This window comes from Otolemur garnettii, unplaced genomic scaffold (assembly GCF_000181295.1).
Source record: "Otolemur garnettii isolate 467f Iridium unplaced genomic scaffold, OtoGar3 scaffold00030, whole genome shotgun sequence".
NCBI lineage: Eukaryota > Metazoa > Chordata > Mammalia > Primates > Galagidae > Otolemur > Otolemur garnettii.
The window spans coordinates 1694680-1709274 of NW_003852425.1; the positions used below are offsets into that span (position 1 = coordinate 1694680).

Sequence of the window (14595 nt, forward strand, 5' to 3'; positions counted from 1 at the left end):
TAGAGTGCCGTGGCATCACAGCTCACAGCAACCTCTAACTCCTGGGCTCAAGCGAGTCTCCTGCCTCTGCCTCCCAAGTAGCTACAGGTGCCTGCCATAACACCCAACCGTCATTGTTGTTTGGCGGGCCCAGGCTGGGTTAGAACCCCCCAGCTCAGGTGTATGTGGCTGGCGCCTTAGCCTCTTGAGCCACAGGTGCCAAGCCAGTCCAGAGAAATCTTAGAAGAGAAGGAGGAGAAGGAGAAGTTAAAAAGAACAAAGCAGTCTGGACAGCTTTAGAATTCAAGACTTCATCCTGAAAAGCACCTCTTCGTGTGGTTCAACCGTGGTAAATTCCCTGGATGTGTAACCAGTCTTGTAGAGTTAATTATAAATGATTTCTAAGTAAATCCTCTATTTTAAATTATCTCTGCACCGCTTGTCTCCTTAGAGACCGAAAGCAAGTGGCTGTATCAGAAACAAAAAAAGAAAGAAGACGGGGGAGGAGAGGAGGAAAAAGAGAAGAAGGGAGAAACCAGTCTCCAGAGAAGGCAAACGCGTCAGGGTTTCCCCACTTACAAATCCTGATGTTGCTGGAGATGCTGAGTGACCGGTATGATTTGTTGAAATTCCTCCTGAATCTACTTTGCTTAGAACTTCAATTATACCTCCAGTGGACTCTAAAATTAAAAATTAAAAAATAAAGTTTGTTAAAGACATGACTAAGAAAAGCTACGACATGCCAGCTAATTATTTCTGTAACATTCACAAACCTGCTACAGAACCTCCACTGTCGCTCATGAACTGAATGTATGTCAGGGTACTGCAGAAAAAATTGTGAAAGACTTCCAAATAGATGAAAGAGAAATGGATGTCTTCAGTGAAAAACAAGGCACTATCTAATATACCCTTCTCTGCTTATCTGATTCTAAGCAGGCTCTCAGCTTTTCGGTGTCTTTGGATTATTTTACAACTGTATAAAGTGGGATACTTGTCTATAAACAACCAGTTTCCCTTCTCTCTTGACCACCACCCACCTCCAAGGAAGGAAGAATGCCAACATCGTCCATCAGGTCTCTGTACAATTAATGGCTCTGATACAGTACCAGAAATTCTAAACATACATACGTATGTAAAACCAAAGCAGAGTCTAATGTGACCAGGGATATCTGCCTGGGGATGCCATCCTCCTACCACCTCATTCCCATCACTGCCTAGAGGAAGGCTATTTAATTGAAAAGCTTCATGTGATAGGCTAACAGTACTGCACTTAAACAATCCGAATTAACTCCTGGCTCTAACATTGGCTAGTTGAGTTTTTCTGGGATTTAGTTCCATCATCTCTAAAATGAAAACACTGGAACAGGTGCTCTGAAGTCAACTCTTATTGGAAAGATAATTTCTTTTAATTGTACTTTAAATACTAGTAGCAAAGACAAATAAGACAGAAAAGTAAGGTATCGTCTCACTTATGTGTAGTAATTACACAATTCAACTAGTTACCTTTTTAAATGAGTCTATCACTTCTGAGGCAGAAATACTTTCTGAAGTAGATCTTACAGAAGAGTTTTTACTATATTCTTTCTTTTTCTACTTATTTACATTGATAGGTGATAGCTATTCATTGAATAAATTTATCTCAAATGCCAAAATAAAGAATATAAAAATGCTATCAGTTAAGATACAAAAATCATGTTTATCAAATGATTGAGAAAAAGCATACTGAAAATTTCAGTGAGTGTACCACTGGGTAGGAAAGTATCATTAAGTAGGGGAAAAGACAGAATAGTCATTTTTTAGATATATTCTATCAAACTTTGAATACAACAGTATTAAGGGGAAAAAAAAAGTTTTTCTATAAAATGGCCCTGTATCATGATCTTTCTCAGAAAATTCTTTTAAATTTCACATACTATATGCATAAGCGACTTATATTTTTAAAAAATGATGTGACTTATTTGGCTATCTATTCTTGTGGCATGTCACAGATGACTAAATAATTCAAGTTAACAAGCAATTACTAAATCACTTCTGTGAGTTCAGCACTATGCTAAAATTAAATACAAAAGAAGTACCTACAAGATATAGTCTCTACCCCCAAGGAACTGAACCTGCAGTTAAGGAACCACACATTCATGAAACAAAAGCAGCGTAAAGCAGTTAGAATTAGATGCACGAGCGGTAGGCGTGCAGCTAACAGAAAAGTCAGTGCGGCCCGGAGTAACTGGGGAGGTTCCGTGGAACATCTGGAGCTCGAGCTTTTCTAAAGACTGCTAAAATTAGCAGTGGTGGGATAAGAAGGAAGAGGTGTGATAGAAAGGCAGAGAAAGCAGCAAAGACAAAGTGCTGAAACAAAGGCCTGTTTATTCACCAGACAGAAAACAGCTAAACCAAAGTAAAATAGGCTGACATAAACTTTTGAGGAAATGCCAAAAAATCATGTCAGATCAGAAGTATACGGCTAAATAATGGAAGCCTTTTCATTTGTGGAAGTAGCACAAATGAACACACCTCATCGCATCCTTCCCCCAAAAACCAAACACATAGGATTTTTAAAAAGATGAAAAGCTGATAGTGAGAATAACTCAGTATCTTAAATGTGAAGAGTTCTAATACCCACTACAGCACAGGGTGTGCTACAGATGCTCTAAGCAGCACAGTTAGGACCGAAGACATCCCAAAGAGAAGACAATCCTCATTGTCACTGACGTGGGCATTTCTTTACCTTGGATGCTCTGAGGCTTGCTGGCATTATTGAAGTCACATATCTTCTTCCAATTAGCCCTCACTGCCTCAGGGGTCATCACCTGATTCTTCTGTCTTACGATGGCTCCCAGGGTCCGTTCCCAGCGTACTGGTTATAGAAACAAAACTACAATGCTGAGCATGTAAGTTTAAGAGGGAGACAGGAAATAAGATACATAAGAGCCCCTTATTAGTTTTAACTTCAAGAAAAAGGAAATTCAGAAAAAAGGATTCAAATGTTTAAAGAATTTCACTATAAGGCTTAAAATGCATTTTTCCTAACAAGTCTATTAGGATAAGGTCAATGAGTTTTTTAGAAATATGAAGCTGAAGGGAAAAATTTCTCTTCTGACTATGCCAGACACTGCTAAAGGCAGAACGCTGTGCTGTGTCTGAAAAACGTAAGTTATATAATAATAACACTGAAAGACTGACCTCATAACCACAGAGCACTCGATATATTTCACGCTCCTTGTTTTCATAATGAAATAGAGGTTTGTGGGGTGCAAACCAAGGACTAAAGGTGATACACACAGTAGGTCAGACTCCAGTTGATAAAAAATTAGTATGACAGGTGACTCCAAATAATTCCACCTCACCCTCCCTTTGCTCTATCTCCCTTTCCACAAGCAATCCATGAGAATGAACAGATCCACAACAATCAATACTGGGACATGAGGCCCATGAGGAGAATTCTGATTTTTTTCCCTTTTAAAAATCGAGAGGACCAAGTAACTGCTAGTGATCTTATTTAAACATAATGGTCAGACTTTGGTGATTTTTTTTTCTTTTTTTAAGGCATCCATTTTTCTGATGTGATTGTTAAATTGAAGTTTCATCTCTAGGAATGATAGAAATGCCTGCTTCTAGAGTTTTCCTGTCAACAAAGTGCCAGATATACCTTTTATTACAACACTTGGTTTTTGTTTCTTAAATGGATGTAATAAGACACTCAAAAATGCTTGAGGAATATGTCACTTTAGCAACTGGAAAAAATGACCATTAATGCAAAAAAAAATGTATTAAACTCTATGATATGTTGCAACAATGTTCTCCAGTGACAGCAACCTTTTCAATAATTCAATTAACTGTGCAATTAATTTTGAAACTAGCAGTCAACTGAAAACCAGTTGAACTATAGGAATTTTCACAACTTTTAAAAATGCCTTAAAGCAATTATCAAATTTGAGTTCAAAAGGTTTGAGAGATAGGTAGGAGAGAGTCGAAGCTAAATGAATGTACTGCTGGGCTGGAGGGGAGTAACTCCCGTAGATAAGCTGCCATTTCTATCCCAGAAAAGCGTCCAGTGTGACTCCTCACTCTCTCCTCCTGATGTCTCACGCTCCAAGGAAGAAAAGAGAGAACTGGAGAACCTACTTGCTTGTGTCATTCAGAATAGGCTTGCCCCATCTTTTTAAAAATAGAAACAACTCTCCCTCCCCCTCACTTCTTTGCTGAAAACAGCAAAAACAAGCACTTGGGATGCCAGAGACATGGGTGGATAGATAATAGAGTCTGTGCTGTTGGAAGGAGTAGCCAGGTCTGAATAAGACAGGACAAGTCTTGAATAAGGACTGCTTATAGAAACAGATTCTTAAAAGTGCCACAGGCCTGCCAGACAATTGCCACGTTTTAGAATACCTGTTCCTATAGCAATGTTTAAATGTGAATGAGTGTGCTAAATCCAATAAATAGGCATTTCAGAAGAACCTGACCCAGCTCTAACTGCATATGCAGGTTTTAAGACACAGAAATAATCTATGACAAACCAAAAACCAAGAGAGACTTACATTTTCCAATCCATCCTGCTCCAACCTACCAAAAAGAGGGGAAAACATTATACCATCTAATGTGAAATCACAAATAGAATTTTTTTAATTAAAAAAGGAAGCTCTGTTAATAAAAGTATCAAAATGCTAAATGACAATGAATGAAAATAATATAGCTCTATTAAAGTCCATTGGCCCTATAACTGCACTGCTCTTATCACAGCAGAAATATAAAGCAGTACATTGCACCAGAAATGCACATGGAAGAATGACTCTGAGTCAGAGATCATGGCTGACTCCAGTTCACTAACTGTGTGACCCTGGCCAAATCATTTGACTTCTCTACATCCATGTTTCTTCATATGTAAAATATAGTATTACATACTTCATGTACTTGTTAAGTTTAAACAATATAAACAATACACTGCTTAGCACATCCTGGGCTCAAAATAAACGTCCCTCTAGAAAGATGTAGTGAATTTCAAGATTAAAAAAAAAAAAAAAGTCAAAGTCAGCTTGGTGCCCGTAGCTCAGTAGTTAGGGCACTAGCCACATGCACCGAGGTTGGTGGGCAGGTTCAAACCTGGCCCGGGCCTGCTAACAAAGACAACTGCAACAAAAAAATAGCTGGATATTGTGGTGAGCACTTGTAGTCCCAGCTACTTAGGAGGCTGAGGCAAGAGAATGGCTTAAGCCCAAGAGTTTGAGGTTGCTGTGAGCTGAGCCATCATGGCACTCTACCCAGGGGAACAAAGACTCTGTCTCAAAAAAAAAAAAAAACAAAGTCAATAAACGAGGATCTGAGTTAATGAACTACATATACTTATTTTAATCAAACATGTTTATAGAGAGATAAGACAAATGACAAAGTACTAACTGCTATCCAGAAAGATAAATTTTTCATTTCTATAATTCTTTCAGAGAATTCTTTCTAGGAAATATCTAATGTAAAGAAAGTCTTGTCATCAGGTCTTCAAATACAACTACAGTGTGCCAGAACAAGAACTTCCTATGCACATGGTAAAATAAACGTGTCAGGAGACAGCAGACCGTCTGGGGCTCTAGATTCAAGGGTGCAGCTTTCCACTGCCCTCTGTCTCTGTATTAATGTGCCCACACCTCTCACAATACAGCCAATCAGCCTTGATGTAGTTACAGTAGATAAATCAGCAATAACTGTTGTAACAGGCAGAAGAAATATCACATTTTACCATATTTTGGTGCTTAAGTAGTAAGCCACAAGTGCCTTTCAGGAGCTAAAAACAACTGCCCTGGATGAACCAGTAAATCTGTATGAGCCACTCTATAGAACTATCCAGACCTCGCAAGGTAGCGATTTAACTTTCAAGGTTTCAGGCAGGGTATTGCAGATATTACACACATCTTATAGTATATTTTATCAATTGGATACAACAGATACTCCTCATCAAAAATATTCACAATGTAGTAAAAGAAAATAGCATCATACCAAACTTCATCTGCAACACAACCCTAACTGTCTGTGTGTGTAAAATAAATGTCTAAACAAAAGACTACATACACCAAAGGTATAGCTAATAAAAGACAGGAAGAAAACACATAAAAATATGAATAGTAGTTCTCCTGCCTAGGTAATAATAACTTGGGTGATTCATTTTCTTTTACATTTTTCCTATATTTTTGAAATTGTATTTTGATTTAAAATTTTAATTTAGGCTCAGTGCCCACAGTTCAGTGGTCAGGATGCTGGCCATATACACCGGGGCTGGCGAGTTCAAACCCAGCTCAGGCCTGCTAAACAACAATGACAACTACAAGAACAACAAAAAAAACGTAGCCAGGCATTGTGGCGGGTGCCTATAGTCCCAGCTACTTGGGAGGCTGAGGCAAGAGAATTGCTTAAGCACAAGAGTTTGAGGTTGCTGTGAGCTGTGATGCCACAGCACTCTATGAAGGGCGACATAGTGAGACTCTGTCTCAACAAAAAAATAAATAAAATTTTAATTTAAGCATATATTACTTCCGTTCACAAAGTTAATACTAAACATAATTATAAAATATAAAAATTCCTTTATGAGGTAAATAAGGGGCAGCCCAAATTCTGAATTCCAGATGGCCTGATACTAAATTTTCCTTTCCTATAAAATTCTTTATAATATGCTATAATCCATATTCAGTGACAGTAATGAGGAAGGAGGAGGCATATCTCTGTCTAGTCACATGGAGACTTTTTCTTAATTTACTCATTGTCTTTTCATTCAAATGGAACAGAATTATCTCTCACTCACTTCCAACTAAGCCACGTTCCTTTACTACCACGAAATATGTTGAATACCACGGTATTCCATATACAATAGGTTCAATACTGCCATACAGAATCAAAAAATGTGGGGAAGGAGGTTCAGATATATAATAGTTCAGGCTAGAAAAAAAGGGGAGCGAACTCAAATGAGTAATCAAAAAATATCTATGTTGGCCGGGCACAGCAGCTCACACCTATAATCCTAGCACTCTGGGAGACTGAGGTCCAAGGATTCACTTGAGACCAGCCTGGGAATATACTGAGACAAAAATCTCTACAAAAAGCTGAAAGAGAAAACAGCCAGCATGGTGATGAGTGTCTGTAATACCAGCTACTTAGGAGCCTGAGAAAGTAGGATCGCTTGAACCCAGAAGTGAGAGGTTACAGAGAGCTATAACAATGCCACTGTACTCTAGCCCAGGTGACAGACCAAGTTTCTGTTTCAGACAAAAATAATAATAATACATAACACATATATAAAACATATAAATTGAATTTAAAAGGTCTAAAAGGATTTTCACCAGAGTTAACGAATCTCACAAGATGGTGATATTTTGTACAGATTGTTTTGGTTGCTGTTGTTGTTTAAACAGAGTCTCATTCTTGCTCAGGCTGGTCTTTTTTTTTTCTTTGTAGAGACAAGTCTCACTTTATCACCCTGGGTAGAGTACTGTGGCATCACACAGCTCACAGCAACCTCCAGCTCCTGGGCTTAAGCAATTCTCCTGTCTCAGCCTCCCGAGTAGCTGGGACTACAGGCACCCACCATAACACCTGGCTATTTTTTGTTGCAGTTTGGCCAGGGCCTGGTTCAAACCCGCCACCCTCGGTATATGGGGCCAGCGCCCTTACTAACTGAGCCACAGGCGCCGGCCCCTCAGGCTGGTCTTGAACTCCTGGCCTCATGCAGTCCTCCCACCATGGCCTCCCAGAGTGGTAAGATTACATGTGTAACCCACCATGCCATGCCTAACCTAGATTATTGTTTTTACCCCAGCCACTAGACCACCACTGAGAGATTGGATGATTATTTTTATTATAAATATTTAAAACTTTGCAATTTGGAAAAATAGAGTTTACTTTTTTTAATTAAAATGAATAATGAATTCTGTTTTATCAATCTGACCAGACTAAATTCTTACTTCATTGATAGTTAAAATTAGGGGGTGACTGCTATATAGTAGGCCCTGTGCTAAGGGTTTGAAATATGATTTGTAGTTGTTACAACAAGCCCCAAGAAAACAAAAGCCCAGAAAGATCAATTTATACAATATCCCACCTAGCTAGTGATTACTAAAATATGAAGTCCAAATCTGGCCCAGTTGACTCTAAACTCCAAGTTCTCTATCTTTATACTTTTTTATTCAGCTTTTTAAATCAACAAAACAATCTGCATTTGACTAAACACCCACATTTCCATTTGGTAAGAATATCAGAAATGGGCTCGGCACCTGTGGCTCAACCGGCTAGGGTGCCAGCCACGTACACCTAAGGTGGAGGGTTCGAATCCCCAGCCCGGACCCGCCAAACAACAATGATGGCTGCAACCAAAAAACAGCCGGGCGTTGTGGCGGGCGCCTGTGGTCCCAGCTACTTGGGAGGCAGAGGCAGAGGCAGAGGCCTCGCTTGAGCCCAGGAGTTGGAGGTTGCTGTGAACTGTAATGCCACGGCACTCTACCCAGGGGGGACAGCTTGAGGCTCTGTCTCAAAAAAAAAAAAAAAAAGAATATCAGAAAACTGATATATGGAAATCTAAGGAAAATGGAATTTATGAAGTTTCTGATACTTTCTCAAATAGGGTATTTGTCAACCCTTGCCTTTAATTCTAACAGACACAGTATTTAAAAACATGTAAATGATACCAACTGGTACAGATTTCTACAAATGTAAGCAACTGGCAAACACTAATTTTTAAATCATCCTTCATGTTTAATTACACAAATATTACTTTAGGAGAAACAAAAGGCTACAAAATACCTCAAATAAGCCACCGTTCTCTTCACAACTTTCATGGCAAAGCCAAAGGACCAAAGGTGCCACATACTCTGGCTTCAGAGCTTCCACAATATCTAGAAAAAAATACCAAAAAACAGTTTGTAAAGAAAAAAGAACATACACGTTTTCCTTTTAGAGATGGGATCTCACTCTGTCACTCAGGCTAGAGTCCAGGGGAACACTCACAGCTCACAGCGGCCTTGAACTCCTAGTGTAGCTGGAATTACAGGTGTGAAACACTACACCAAACTCTGCACACATAATCATTTTACTTTCTAAAATGATTTTCACTTTTATAAAATCATATGTAACTCAGAAACTTTTAAGATAAGAAAAATATATACATACATAACTAGTCTAATCTTCAAGGCTTTTGGAAGAACTTTTATCTCAACTGAAACATTTTGAAGCACACTCAAGCATCTAAAATTGTAGGCATCAGATAAACCGTTCCAAGATGGGTAACATACTATTCAAGAGTGAAAGAGTTAGAGATGCCTAAGCAAAACTGTATCTAACATGAGAAACCTGGGTACCATTCATTACCAAACAATTTCATTCTTCCAACTATTTAATAAGAATCTAGAAAATTACAAACCATCCTTGATAACTGTAAAGGCAGATAATAAGTGACATAAATCCAACAACCAAAGCTGACAAGTAACCAAGTGCTACCTATGAGAATGAATCTCCACCGCATAATTCTTTATTTTTTAAAAATCCATATATAATAGTGGTACATATTTCTGGGGTATATGTGATATGTTGATACCTAAATACTATGTGTAATGAACAAGTTGGGGTAATTAGGATAACCATCACTGAAATATTTTTCTTGGTGTTCAGAATATTACAAATCTTCTCTTCTAGCTATTTAGAAATACACAACAATTATAGTGAACTGTAGCTTCCCTACTGTATTACTGAATACTAGACTTTATTCCTTCTATCTGACTAAACTTTGTACCCTCTACCCAACTTCCCCTGCTCACTGTGTACTTTCTGTGAGTGGCTGAGAAGAGCACAGCAGCACCACATGGGAGCATGAAGACCTAGACCTTAGTGCTGGTCCGGCCTTCTAGGCACCCGAGGAACTCGAGCACATTGTGCAGCTTCCCAGAGCTTCTAAGGAAAGTCAGAGACCACAGAGGACACAGAAACAAGAACAGAGAGGAAACTGCAGCCTCTGATACCCACAGCTACAGCAGATGACAAACACACCTTACTCCTGTAAAATCTCACACGGAAGACCAAATTACCTCATTTCCTATCATCCAATGAACCATGTGTGACAGGCAAGAAAAATCACAGGCAGAAGAGAACCAGATTCAATATCAGAACCAGATTCAAATACGACAGAGATTTGGTAGTCACCATAGTAGGGATTTAAAGTAACTATGATTAATATACTACAAACTCTAACAGGAAAAGTGGGCACTATGCTGAGTAGATTAAATTATTTTCAATACAGTCTTCAGTCACTGAAAGAACTTTTAAAAACACAAAGCACTAAAAAGACCAATAAGATGATATAATCTACAACCATTAAATTCATATTCTCATCTGCAGATTTTCTGTGATAACAGATAAATCAATCTCAGTATAAAACCAAACAAACCTAAAGACTAAATGTGGCTTAGCAGGAAATGATAAATGGTTCTTAAGAAAGTTAAATCTACTTTTAAAAAATATTTGATGTGTTTACTCATTCTAAATTGTATTTATAGGCATCTATAAGATTCTTCACAGCAAATGAAATGTGTTCTTGCCTTCTCAAAAAAAAAAGGAAAGTGGGCAATACTTTTCAGTACTATAAGCATGAAACTGAAACTCTAAGAAAGAATTAAAAGAAAATGCTGGAAACCAAAACCATTGTAAAAGAAATGAAGAATCAGTAAGCTTAAAAATATGCCAATAGAAACTGCCCAAACTCAAGTGCAAAGAAGAAAAAAGGAGAAAAATGGAATACAATTACCTAAGAACTGTGGAACAATTACAAAAGATAAAACAAAGTTTGCAGTAAGAACCCAAGAAGAAAAAAAAAAAGAAGAAATATTTGAAGAATGATGGCTGAAAAACTTTCCAAACTAATGACAAACACCAAACCATAGACCCAGGAAGTTCAGAGGATACCAGGCAAAGAAACCAAAAATCTCCACCAAAGCTTATCATATGCGAATTGCAGAAAACCAAAGAAAAAGAGAAAATCTTGAAAGAAGCCAGAGGGCAGTAAAAAATGCCTTACTTAAAGAAGAACAAGAGAAAGAATTATGTGTTGGCTGGGTGCCTGTAGCACAGTGGTTACTGTGCCAGCCACGTACACCAAAGGTGGCAGGTTGGAACCCAGCCAGAGCCAGCTAACCAACAATGCCAACTGCAACAAAAAACAGCCAGGCGTTATGGTGGGTGCCTGTAGTCCCAGCTACTTGGGAGGCTGAGGCAAGAGAATTGCTTGAGCCCACGAGTTTGAGGTTGCTGTGAGCTGTGACACCACCGTACTCTACCGAGGGCAACATACTGAGACTGTCTCAAAAAAAAAAAAGAAGGAAAGAAAGAATTATGTGGAAGATCACTTCAGAAACCATTTAGTCAAGAGGGAAGTGGATGGGAAATACAGGCATACCTCATTGTATTACACTTCATGTTACAGTGCTTCGCAGGCACTGTGTTTTTTCACAAATTGAAGGTCTGTAGTAACTCTGTGTCAACCAGCTCTAAGGGCACTATCTTTCCAACAGCATGTGGTCACTTCATGTATTTCTGTCAACATTTTTTAACAATAAAGTATTTTTAAATTAAAGTATGCTGGTTTTTTAGACAAATGCTAAGGTACACTTAGACAACAATATAGTGTCAAATATAACTTTTATATGCACTGGGAAACCAAAAAATGTGTGTTACTCACTTTATTACAAATTGGCTTTGTTGTAGTAGTCTACAATCAAACTCACCATATCTTCACGGTATGCCTGTATTTAAATTGCCGAAGGGAAAAAGTCACCAATCTAGAATTATACAGACAGTGAAATTATCCCTCAAAGTAAAAGATTACAAAAATAGAAAGGTAAGCCAAAACATGGAGAAAAAGTATTTGAAAACCATGTATCTGATAAAGGACTTGTTTTAGAAATATACAAAGAACCTCCAAAATTCAAAAAAAAACAAACAACTCAATTAAAAAATGGTCAAGATATCTGAATAGACACCCCATCTGAGAGATAAATAAATTGCAAATAAGCAGAGGAAAATATGCTCTACCCCACAGGTCATTAGGTATTCACGAATTAGATCAATGAGACATTGCTACACATCTCTTAGAAAGACTAAAATCCGGCCAGGCACAGTGGCTCACATCTGTAACACTGGCACTCTGGGGGGCCGAGGTGGGTGGACTGCCTGAGCTGACGAGTTCGAGAACCACCTCAGTAAGAGCAAGACCTCATCTCTTAAAAGAAAAAAAAAGGGCAGCACCTGTGGCTCAAGGAGTAGGGTGCTGGCCCCATAAGCCGAGAATGGTGGGTTCAAAGCCAGCCCTGGCCAAAAAGAAAAGAAAAAAGCCGGTGTTGTGGCAGGTGCCTGTAGTCCCAGCTACTTGGGAGGCTGAGGCAAGAGAATCGCTTGAGCCCAAGAGTTGGAGGGTGCTGTGAGCTCTGTCTCAAAAACATAAAATAAAATAGAAAGACTAAAATTCAAAATAATGATAATAAATGCCAGAAAGAACAGGAACAATAAGAATGCTCATTCACTGTAAGCAAGAATATGAAATGATAAACCACTTTGAAAATTAGTTCGGGGCTCAGCACCTGTTGCTCAAGTGGCTAAGGCGCCAGCCACATACATCTAAGGTGGCAGGTTCGAATCCAGCCCGGGCCCACCAAAACAACAATGACAGCTCCAACAAAAAATAGCCGGGCGTTGTGGCTGGGTGCCTGTGGTCCCAGCTACTTGGGAGGCTGAGGCAGGAGACTTGCTTGAGCCCAGGAGTTGGAGGTTGCTGTGAGCTGGGATGCCACAGCACTCTACCCAGGGGGATAACCTGAGACCCTGTCTCAAAAAAAAAAAAAAAAAAACGAAAATTAGTTCAGCAATTTCTTACCACATTATCTAGCCATCATGGTCCTTGGCACCCACTGAAACACGTTGGAAACACACGGCCACACAAAAACTCATAAGCAAATGTTCACAACAGCTTTACCCATAAGTGCCCCAAACTGGAAGCAACCAAAATGTCCCTCAACAGGTGAATGAATAAACAAATTGTAGAACTTTCAAACTACAGAATATTACTAAACAATAAAAAGCAATGAGCTTCCATCCCCCAGCCATTCCAGAGGAAAAGGAGAGAGATGAACAGGTGAAGCACCGGGGATTTTTTACTTTAACAGTGGATACATAACATTATGCATTTGTGAAAACCCATACCCAACCCTACAACACAACAACTGAATCCTAGTGTAAATTATGAACTTTAGTTAATAATAATGGATCAACACTGATTCGTCTCTGTAACAAATATACCCCTCTGAGGGGACGTTTATAACAGGGGACACTGTGCAGGAACTGGACTATATGGGGACTTTCCATATTATGTGCCCAATTTTTCTATAAACCTAAAACTGCTCTAAAAACTTATGTTTTTAACAATAATTATTATGATAAAACACTAAGAATGCTATTGCCCCATTCTGTTACAATATGTATTAATGTCTATCTCACAGAGAAAAGAAAGGTTACTTCAGTCTGATAGAATTATAGGTCATTCTTAATTTCTTCCTTGGTGCTTTTCCACAATGAACACAAATTACACATAATGCCTTTGAATTAGAAAGAAAGAAATATTTTGAGTATTCAGAAAATTAAACACTTTTGCAAAGCTTATTCCACACAGACTTGTGGGTAATACCACTGAAAAATATAAACTTCCTGCCTTACCTGAAGGCATAACCGTCTGAGTCATCCGTGATCCAGCATTAGGGGCAATAGTGTTACAATGAATGTTGCTTTTAGCGCCTTCAATTGAAAGAGTATTTGCCAAGCCCAGAAGACCCAACTTGGCAGCACTATAATTCGCCTGGCCAAAGTTCCCATATATTCCCGAAGCTGATGAAGTCATAATGATCCTGAAAGAAAAATCAATCTCTCAATGTTGCTTTTTTATGTTTGATAACATTGCAGCTCTAACTCTATTCTGGCACTGTTGCACCTGTCAAAGGCAAGTCTGTGTACTGCCATTAGCTTCTTACAGACAGTGATTCATATACTTAATATAAGCAGTCATTCTAAATTTGACTATAACATTTGTTTTAAAAAGAATCCCTGGTCAAACTAAATGAATTTAAGTATACCTAGCAAAAACTGTAAATATTTATAAACATTAAATAAATTAGCAATATGTAAGTTAAATTTTTAGTGAGTTCAAGCAGTTCTAATTCTTCAGTCCTCATCTCTCCCTTTCTGGATAATACAAACCACCTCATTAAAGCAATACCATCTCACATTTACCCAACCTCACTCCACTTACACCAAGTAAAATAAATCATATCATCTACTCTCAGAAACTGCCAGGGTCAGGATAAGCTAGAAATCTCCAGTAAAAACAGGCATCAAAACAATTTGTCATAGTAGGAGAGTATGGACCCTAAGTTAACAGGAATGACCTTGACGCTAGAGTACAATAGAGGGCATGATTTAAGTGTTCTAGCACTGCCACATTCTGAGTTGCTCACAAAGGAGCCATCATGAGAAGTCCTTCAATTCCTAAACGGTTTATAAATCATGTCTGACCAGTAGCTGCTAGCAGGAAATAGCCACTCACTCGTCCCAGTT

General features: G+C 38.6%; 1 protein-coding gene across 2 annotated transcripts in view; it reads right to left on the reverse strand.

Annotated features, from left to right (window-relative positions):
• HSD17B4 (hydroxysteroid 17-beta dehydrogenase 4) overlaps positions 1–14595 on the reverse strand; it is a 69892-nt gene that overhangs the window by 32849 nt on the left and 22448 nt on the right. For both annotated transcript variants that reach the window (XM_003788894.3, XM_012804624.2), the window contains exons 7-11: positions 13702–13889; positions 8752–8843; positions 4515–4539; positions 2705–2833; positions 559–659 (exon numbers count right to left, since the gene is read on the reverse strand). In XM_003788894.3, the coding sequence (XP_003788942.1) occupies positions 559–659; positions 2705–2833; positions 4515–4539; positions 8752–8843; positions 13702–13889 (535 nt within the window). The remainder of the gene's footprint in view (positions 1–558; positions 660–2704; positions 2834–4514; positions 4540–8751; positions 8844–13701; positions 13890–14595) is intronic.